Raw genomic sequence first — 10,515 nt, 5'->3', positions numbered from 1 at the left:
AATTTATGCTATGTCTTCTCCTAGCATCAGGGAGAGCCTCCTAAAGCGAAAGCTCTTCATGCAGACAGCTCCTGTGAGAGGCTCTGCTCAGCTCTGCTATTACAGTGAGGAACACACCGCTTTTGACGTAAAAAGCACTTAGTGATTGCAGTCAGAGCCTAATGGAAGCAACCACAATAGCCGTCAGTTCAGAAGGAAATTAGATGTGACATTGTTGGATATTCGTTTTGTGGCCAGTAATTGCCACTGTGTCGCAGGATGGTGAATTCACTAACATTGGGGATGTTTTGGATTTTGCAAGGGGTAGGGATGAGTGTTATGGGTTTGAGAGGGTGTAATATGTCATGCTGGGTTCACCCACTATAGGTAATATGTCATGCTGGTCTTGGGATGTGGACATCAGAAGACTACTGACTTTATGTTCCTGTTAATTTATTGTTTCAGGATTGCATTCCATTACCATGACAACAGAAAAGGGATTGCCCATGGAGATGAAGAGTACCATGGAGGGTGATGTCAGGAGGACCAATCAGGTTGGAGAGCTGCAAGACTCACAGTCATGTATCATTTTGCACTTCACATCTAATCATTTAGCATTTGCATTTAACCTACAAAACACAGTATATCATAAAATGGAGTGAATCTTTGAATATTATGCAGTGTGCATTGTATCATATGCCTTTTGTGGTTATTACATGAATGTCCACATCATATAGCCTACTGTTTTGTGATTTCATACATGTACTTGGCTTGGTTACTAAGTCAACAGTTTGTAGTTTATGAAGTTTTATTTGAAACTGTTTCACTTATCTTAAGGATCATGACAGTAAGACGTCAGATGACCATCATGGGGACATGGATGACAGCTCGGAGAAGACCCCCAGCAAAGCATCAAAATCCCCCCAGAAAACATCCAAACGCCCCAAAACCATTCCTGTCAAAATCACCCTACTTGACGGCTCAGAGTATGAAACTGGAGTAGAGGTATTTACTATATGGGATTTCAATATACACTGCTCAAAAAAATAAAGGGAACACTTAAACAACACAATGTAACTCCAAGTCAATCACACTTCTGTGAAATCAAACTGTCCACTTAGGAAGCAACACTGATCAACAATAAATTTCACATGCTGTTGTGCAAATGGAATAGACAACAGGTGGAAATTATAGGCAATTAGCAAGACACCCCCAATAAAGGACTGGTTTTGCAGTTGGTGACCACAGACCACTTCTCAGTTCCTATGCTTCCTGGCTGATGTTTTGGTCACTTTTGAATGCTGGCGGTGCTTTCACTCTAGTGGTAGCATGAGACAGAGTCTACAACCCACCCAAGTGGCTCAGATAGTGCAGCTCATCCAGGATGGCACATCAATGCGAGCTGTGGCAAGAAGGTTTGCTGTGTCTGTCAGCGTAGTGTCCAGAGCATGGAGGCGCTACCAGGAGACAGGCCAGTACATCAGGAGACGTGGAGGAGGCCGTAGGAGGGCAACAACCCAGCAGCAGGACTGCTACCTCCGCCTTTGTGCAAGGAGGAGCAGGAGGAGCACTGTCAGAGCCCTGCAAAATTACCTCCAGCAGGCCACAAATGTACATGTGTCTGCTCAAACGGTCAGAAACAGACTCCATGAGGGTGGTATGAGGGCCCGACGTCCACAGGTGGGGGTTGTGCTTACAGCCCAACACCGTGCAGGACGTTTGGCATTTGCCAGAGAACACCAAGATTGGCAAATTCGCCACTGGCGCCCTGTGCTCTTCACAGATGAAAGCAGGTTCACACTGAGCACGTGACAGACGTGACAGAGTCTGGAGACGCCGTGGAGAACGTTCTGCTGCCTGCAACATCCTCCAGCATGACCGGTTTGGCGGTGGGTCAGTCATGGTGTGGGGTGGCATTTCTTTGGGGGGCCGCACAGCCCTCCATGTGCTCGCCAGAGGTAGCCTGACTGCCATTAGGTAACGAGATGAGATCCTCAGACCCCTTGTGAGACCATATGCTGGTGCGGTTGGCCCTGGGTTCCTCCTAATGCAAGACAATGCTAGACCTCATGTGGCTGGAGTGTGTCAGCAGTTCCTGCAAGAGGAAGGCATTGATGCTATGGACTGGCCCGCCCGTTCCCCAGACCTGAATCCAATTGAGCACATCTGGGACATCAAGTCTTGCTCCATCCACCAACGCCACGTTGCACCACAGACTGTCCAGGAGTTGGCGGATGCTTTAGTCCAGGTCTGGGAGGAGATCCCTCAGGAGACCATCCGCAGGAGCATGCCCAGGCGTTGTAGGGAGGTCATACAGGCACGTGGAGGCCACACACACTACTGAGCCTCATTTTGACTTGTTTTAAGGACATTACATCAAAGTTGGATCAGCCTGTAGTGTGGTTTTCCACTTTAATTTTGAGGGTGACTCCAAATCCAGACCTCCATGGGTTGATAAATTTGATTTCCATTGATAATTTTTGTGTGATTTTGTTGTCAGCACATTCAACTATGTAAAGAAAAAAGTATTTAATAAGATTATTTCATTCATTCAGATCTAGGATGTGTTATTTTAGTGTTCCCTTAATTTTTTAGAGCAGTGTATATATACAGTGGGGAGAACAAGTATTTGAAACACTGCCGATTTTGCAGGTTTTCCTACTTACAAAGCATGTAGAGGTCTGTAATTTTTATCATAGGTACACTTCAACTGTGAGAGACAGAATCTAAAACAAAAATCCAGAAAATCACATTGTATGATTTTTAAGTAATTAATTTGCATTTTATTGCATGACATAAGTATTTGATCACCTACCAACCAGTAAGAATTCCGGCTCTCACAGACCTGTTAGTTTTTCGGCAGGTAGCTTAGTGGGTAAGAGCGTTGTGCCAGTAACCGAAAGGTCGCTGGTTCTAATCCCCGAGCCGACTAGGTGAAAAATCTGTCGATGTGCCCTTGAGCAAGGCACTTAACCCTAATTGCTCCTGTAAGTCGCTCTGGATAAGAGCGTCTGCTAAATGACTAAAAATGTAATTGTAAAATGTAAGAAGCCCTCCTGTTCTCCACTCATTACCTGTATTAACTGCACCTGTTTGAACACGTTACCTGTATAAAAGACACCTGTCCACACACTCAATCAAACAGACTCCAACCTCTCCACAATGGCCAAGACCAGAGAGCTGTGTAAGGACATCAGGGATAAAATTGGCTGGGTCAGGACAATAGGCAAGCAGCTTGGTGAGAAGGCAACAACTGTTGGCACAATTATTAGAAAATGGAAGAAGTTCAAGATGACGGTCAATCACCCTCGGTCTGGGGCTCCATGCAAGATCTCACCTCGTGGGGCATCAATGATCATGAGGAAGGTGAGGGATCAGCCCAGAACTACACGGTAGGACCTGGTCAATGACCTAAAGAGAGCTGGGACCACAGTCTCAAAGAAAACCATTAGTAGCACACTACACCGTCATGGATTAAAATCCTGCAGCGCACGCAAGGTCCCCCTGCTCAAGCCAGTGCATGTCCAGGCCCATCTGAAGTTTGCCAATGACCATCTGGATGATCCAGAGGAGGAATGGGAGAAGGGCATGTGGTCTGATGAGACAAAAATAGAGCTTTTTGGTCTAAACTCCACTCGCCGTGTTTGGAGGAAGAAGAAGGATGAGTACAACCCCAAGAACACCATCCCAACCGTGAAGCATGGAGGTGGAAACATCATTCTTTGGGGATGCTTTTCTGCAAAGGGGACAGGACGACTGCGCCGTATTGAGGGGAGGATGGATTGGGCCATGTATCGTGAGATCTTGGCCAACAACCTCCTTCCCTCAGTAAGAGCATTGAAGATGGGTCGTGGCTGGGTCTTCCAGCATGTCAACGACCTGAAACACACAGCCAGGGCAACTAAGGAGTGGCTCCGTAAGAAGCATCTCAAGGTCCTGGAGTGGCCTAGCCAGTCTCCAGACCTGAACCCAATAGACAATCTTTGGAGGGAGCTGAAAGTCCGTATTGCCCAGCGACAGCCCCGAAACCTGAAAGATCTGGAGAAGGTCTGTATGGAGGAGTGGGCCAAAATCCCTGCTGCAGTGTGTGCAAACCTGGTCAAGACCTACAGGAAACGTATGATCTCTGTAATTGCAAACAAAAGTTTCTGTACCAAATATTAAGTTCTGCTTTTCTGATGTATCAAATACTTATGTCATGCAATAAAATGCAAATGAATTACTTAAAAATCATACAATGTGATTTTCTGGATTTTTGTTTTAGATTCCATCTCTCACAGTTGAAGTGTACCTATGATCAAAATTACAGACCTCTACATGCTTTGTAAGTAGGACAACCTGCAGAATCGGCAGTGTATCAAATACTTGTTCTCCCCACTGTATATATTTATATTTTTCTGACCCCTTTTTTTGTACAAAGTTGAAATCAGACAGGGAGATAGAGAGTTTAGGGGCAAAGACAGGAATGGCCATGACAAGGGCTAATCATTAGACCAGACTCACAGGATTTAAATTCTGTGAAATAAATGATTTTAGGCGGTATCTTAGCATGATGAGCAGTAGTGTCACGTGCTGATGTGGATGTGGTGTTGGAGTCAGGCGCAGGACACAGAAGCTTAGTCCAACAGACTTTACTTGTCAAAACACGACAATACAAAATAACGGGCCTCAACACAACGGAGGCGAGCGATTACGCATACTGTGCGTCAATACACAAAATACAAGTGATTACGCTAAACAGTGCGTCAATACACTAAATACACGAGAGCAAATACAAATCACCAACGGACAGGCGGACAACAACACACAACTACAAACAAAACCAAAGGAAACTTATAGGTGACATAATCAATACGTGATATGGAACAGGTGCACTAATCAGACAAAACCAAACAAACATAGAGAACATCAAACGGTAGCAGCTAGTACTCCTGAGGCGACGAACGCCGAAGCCTGCCCGAACAAGGAGGAGGAGCAGTCTCGGCGGAATTCGTGACAAGTAGATTAGCATGTTTTGTAACACTTCAAGAATAAGTATAGTGCCAGTTACAAAGCAGTCCGTCCCTTGTAGTGTTCAAATGCTAATAAATCGAACATGCTGAACTGTAGACATTACCAAGTAATATCCACGTTGCTGCAAATACACCTCTATCTATGTACGCTGCCTGCAGCTCATTCCCTTCTAGTAAAGGCTGTAGTGCTACATATGGCACAGCATCCCCATTCTGTTCCCTATGGGAACTTTTTCTTAATTAGTGATATTTATGTAAGATAATTATTTTCCAAGCTGAAATAATGCATGCTTGAACACAAGGTTCACTCAGACGGTGACTACAGGCTCCGTTTTCTGAGGCTGCTGGTTACAGCCCTCCCATATCAATGGACCTCTTGATTCAGATTCAGTGTCCTCTCTCTCTCTCGCTCTCTCTCTCTCTCTCTCTCTCTCTCTCTCTCTCTCTCTCTCTCTCTCTCTCTCTCTCTCTCTCTCTCTCACACACACACACACACACACACACACACACACACACACACACACACACACACACACTAGGGTTGAACATTTTCCCGGTATTTTACAAATGTTCTATCCTGAGAATAAATCAGAATAAGTCACTTTTCTTCCGGTTAACCCGGTATTTCCCGCCAAAACCGGAAGTGTCATTCAAAAGCATTATAAAGCATATAAATTAGGGCTGTCAAAAATAGCGCGTTAACGACGTTAATTAGTTGTTTGCTGTTAATTACGTCAATTTTTTTAACGCATTTCACGCATGCGCAGTGTGACAAATTATTCAGGTCAGGAAAGTGGTTGGGAGCTAGAGGCGAGATGGAGCAAGGTGAGCAAAGTGGGCCTATTGACGGATTCAAATATAAAAAGAATGATGATGGTACAGTTAACAAGTACAAGGTTATTTGCAAGATTTGTAAGAAGGAGTTTCAATTTCACCGGAGCTGTTCAAGCTTGAAGTACCATGTCAACGCCAAACATGCGTTTGCTGGGCCGTCAGATTCAGCGAGTGGTTTGCGCCAGACCACGCTGAATGTTTGCAGGCAATTAACTAAATCAACCTCAGATAATTTGACCAACACAATAGCAAAATGGATTGCAAAGGATTGTAGACCCATTAGCATTGTAGAAGACTCAGGTTTCCTTGATGTTTTGCAAGTGGCGTCTCAAGACTCATTCTATAAGCCACCGTCAAGAGCCACAGTTATGAAGAAAATCCACGAGCTCTATGAAAACGAAAAAGAAAAAAGGAAAGAGGTCTTGGCTCAAGTAAATCATATCGCCCTGACAGGAGACCATTGGACATCAGTGAGTAACAACAATTACCTCGGAGTAACTGCACATTTAATCAGTGACACGTGGGAACTGAAGTCTTTTGCGCTGACTATATTAAAAACTGAGGAGCGTCATTTTGCGGAGGCTTGTAAAGAACAGTTCCTGTCTGTTGCACGTGAGCGGGACATCGTATGCATTTCAGAAAAAAAATGGTTAGGATTCAGGTGTAATTGCAAATAGTGATTAATCATGATTAATCCACTGAAAATTCTGATTAATTTGATTAAAATTTTTAATCATTTGACAGCCCTAATATAAATATGTCTGAATTTGATTAGAGCTTTGATCAGCATGAAAATTCTAACCTGATGCTACCTGAGCCCGATGAGCCATATATTAAAAACATTTTATGATCCCTACATGAACAACATTTAATGAGCACAAGCCCAAAAAAGCCAAAATGATTGTGCCATTATCCAACACATTCTGTATATGATATAGGCTACTGCACATTATGCACGACAGAAAAACATAAAAGCCCATAGACGTAGCTAGCTATATGCTCTCTTGGGTAAATAAATGAAACAAGCTCCAGTAGGCTAATCTTTTTTAGTGTGAACTGTATTACTGTACTGTATTGTGTTATACTGTATCACAGTGCATTCGGAAAGTGTTCAGACCCCTTGACTTTTTCCACATTTTGTTATGTTACAGCCTTATTCTAAAATTGATTAAATCGTTTTTTTATTCATCAATCTACACACAATACTCTATAATGACAAAGCAAAAACAGGTTTTTAGAATTGTTTTGCCAAAAAAATTAAAAATAAACGGAAATATGACATTTAAATAAGTATTCAGACCCTTTACTCAGTACTTTGTTGAAGCACCTTTGGCAGTGATTACAGCATCGAGTCTTCTTGGGTATGAAGCTACAAGCCTGGCACACCTGTATTTGGGGAGTTTCTCCCATACTTCTCTGCAGATCCTCTCAAGTTCTGTAAGGTTGGATGGGGAGCGTCGCTGCTCAGCTATTTTCAGGTCTCTCCAGAGATGTTCGATCGGGTTCAAGTCTGGGCTCTGGCTGGGCCACTCAAGGACATTCAGAGATTTGTCCCGAAGCCACTCCTGCATTGTCTTGGCTGTGTGCTTAGGGTCATTGTCATGTTGGAAGGTGAACCTTCGCCCCAGTCTGAGGTCCTGAGCGGTTTGGAGCAGGTTTTCATCAAGGATCTCTCTGTACTTTGCTCCGTTCATCTTTCCCTCGATCCTGACTAGTCTCCCAGTCCCTCACGCTGAAAACCAATCCCCACAGCATGATGCTGCCACCACCATGCTTCACCGTAGGGATGGTGCCAGGTTTCCTCCAGACGTGACGCTTGGCATTCAGGCCAAGGAGTTCAATCTTGGTTTCATCAGACCAGAGAATCTTGTTTCTCAGGGTCTCAGAGTCCTTTAGGTGCCTTTTGGCAAACTCCAAGCAGGCTGTCATTTGCCTTTAACTGAAGAGTGGCTTCCGTCTGGCCACTCTACCATAAAGGCCTGATTGGTGCTGCAGAGATGGTTGTCCTTCTGGAATAATCTCCCATCTCCACAGAGGAACTCTGGAGCTCTGTCAGAGTGACCATCGGGTTCTTAGTCACCTCCCTGGGTCTGAATACTTTCCGAATGCACTGTATATGGACTAGAATTACGCACATCTTTCAAACCATGATTAAGCAGAAGACGCATGCGATTCTGGTGCAGCACATTCTGCCTATAAAGTTACAAGTATAGGCTAGTGAATTTGATTTTAATTTTGAAATATAATAAGGCCTATTTGTATAATTAGTAGGCTGACGGATATACACTACCTGTCAAAAGTTTTAGAACACCAACTCATTCAAGGGTTTTTCTTTATATTTACTATTTTCTACATTGTAGAATAATAGTGAAGACATAAATCTATGAAATAACACATATGGAATCATGTAAACTTGTCACGTCTACTCCCGTTGCTCCCCTCCGGCGCTCTGATTCGCCGGTCTACTGAGCCACCAGTCTGAGCGCACCACCTCGGCAACACCGGAATGGAAACCCAACGTACCCTAATCACCTCCAGGGCACCTGCACCTCATCATCTCATCACCACCCCTATTTAGCCCTGGACTGTTCTGTATTGTGTTGTGTGTGATTGTTAAGCGTTGTGTCATTTACTCTCTCTTTGTTATTCTCTTTCTCATTATTAAGTAAACCTTGACCTTGTTAATTCCTGCGTCTGCGTCCTGCCTCTTCGTATACTCAGTACTCATCACAAAACTCAGCAAGAAAATAAACGTCCTCTCACTGTCAACTGCGTTTATTTTCAGCAAACTTAACATGTATAAATATTTGAATGAACATAACAAGATTCAACAACTGAGATATAAACTGAACAAGTTCCACAGACATGTGACTAACAGAAATTGAATAATGTGTCCCTGAACAAAGGGGGGATCAAAATTAGGTAACAGTCAGTATCTGGTGTGGCCACCAGCTGCATTAAGTACTGCAGTGCATCTCCTCCTCATGGACTGCACCAGATTTGCCAGTTTTGCTGTGAGATGTTACCCCACTCTTCCACCAAGGCACCTGTAAGTTCCCGGATATTTCTGGGGGGAATGGCCCTAGCCCTCACCCTCTGATCGAACAGGTCCCAGACGTGCTCAATGGGATTGAGATCTGGGCTCTTCGCTGGCCATGGCAGAACACTGACATTCCTGTCTTGCAGGAAATCACACACAGAACGCAGTATGGCTGGTGGCATTGTCATGCTGGAGGGTCATGTCAGGATGTGCCTGCACGAAGGGTACCACATGAGGGAGGAGGATGTCTTCCCTGCAATGCACAGTGTTGAGATTACCTGCAATGACAACAAGCTCAGTCTGATGATGCTGTGACACACCGCCCCAGACCATGACGGACCCTCCACCTCCAAATCGATCCCGCTCTAGAGTACAGGCCTCGGTGTAACACTCATTCCTTCGATGATAAACGCGAATCCGACCATCACCCCTGGTGAAACAAAACCGCGACTCGTCAGTGAAGAGCACTTTTTGCCAGTACTGTCTGGTCCATTGACGGTGGGTTTGTGCCCATAGGCGACGTTGTTGCCGGTGATGTCTGGTGAGGACCTGCCTTACAACAGGCCTACAAGCCCTCAGTCCAGCCTCTCTCAGCCTATTGTGGACAGTCTGAGCACTGATGGAGGGATTGTGTATTCCTGGTGTAACTCGGGCAGTTGTTATTGCCATCCTGTACCTGTCCCGCAGGTGTGATGTTTGGATGTACCGATCCTGTGCAGTTGTTGTTACACGTGGTCTGCCACTGCGAGGACGATCAGCTGTCTGTCCTTTCTCCCTGTAGCGCTGTCTTAGGCGTCTCACAGTACGGACATTGCAATTTATTGCCCTGGCCACATCTGCAGTCCTCATGCCTCCTTGCAGCATGCCTAAGGCACGTTCACGCAGATGAGCAGGGACCCTGGGCATCTTTCTTTTGGTGTTTTTCAGAGTCAGTAGAAAGGCCTCTTTAGTGACCTAAGTTTTCATAACTGTGACCTTAATTGCCTACCGTCTGTAAGCTGTTAGTGTCTTAACGACTGTTCCACAGGTGCATGTTCATTAATTGTCTATGGTTCATTGAACAAGCATGGGAAACAGTGTTTAAACCCTTTACAATGAAGATCTGTGAAGTTATTTTGATTTTTACGAATTATCTTTGAAAGACAGGGTCCTGAAAAAGGGACGTTTCTTTTTTTGCTGAGTTTAGCAACCAAAAAAGTGTTAAACAAATCAAAATATATTTTAGATTTTAGATTCTTCAAAGTAGCCACCCTTTGCCTTGATGACAGCTTTGCACACTCTTGGCATTCTCTCAACCAGCTTCACCTGGAATGCTTTTCCAATAGTCTTGAAGGAGTTCCCACATATGCTGAGCACTTGTTGGCTGCTTTTCCTTCACTCTGCGGTCCGACTCATCCCAAACCATCTCAATTGGGTTGAGGTCGGGGGATTGTGGAGGCCAGGTCATCTGATGCAGCACTCCATCACTCTCCTTCTTGGTCAAATAGCCCTTACACAGCCTGGAGGTGTGTTGGGTCATTGTCCTGTTGAAAAACAGTCCCACTAAGCCCAAACCAGATTCGATGGCATATCGCTGCAGACTTGAATTCTAAATAAATCACAGACATTGTCACCAGCAAAGCACCCCCACACCATAACACCTCCCCCTCC

The 10,515-nt window shown here is 44.7% G+C and overlaps 1 protein-coding gene across 5 annotated transcripts in view; it reads left to right on the top strand.

The window, feature by feature from the left end:
- The first annotated feature begins 447 nt into the window (after positions 1-447).
- The window catches only part of LOC121538371 (protein 4.1), an 82,907-nt gene continuing 72,839 nt past the window's right edge, over positions 448-10,515 (top strand). For all 5 annotated transcript variants that reach the window (XM_045207135.1, XM_045207133.1, XM_045207132.1 and 2 more), the window contains exons 1-2: positions 448-533; positions 817-984. In XM_045207135.1, the coding sequence (XP_045063070.1) occupies positions 462-533; positions 817-984 (240 nt within the window). In that variant the 5' untranslated portion in view covers positions 448-461. The remainder of the gene's footprint in view (positions 534-816; positions 985-10,515) is intronic.

The sequence above is a fragment of the Coregonus clupeaformis genome, chromosome 24 (genome assembly GCF_020615455.1).
Source record: "Coregonus clupeaformis isolate EN_2021a chromosome 24, ASM2061545v1, whole genome shotgun sequence".
In the NCBI taxonomy this organism is placed as follows: Eukaryota; Metazoa; Chordata; class Actinopteri; order Salmoniformes; family Salmonidae; genus Coregonus; species Coregonus clupeaformis.
The sequence above is the reverse complement of the archived record's forward strand: the minus strand, read 5'-3'. Positions and strand labels throughout refer to the sequence as shown.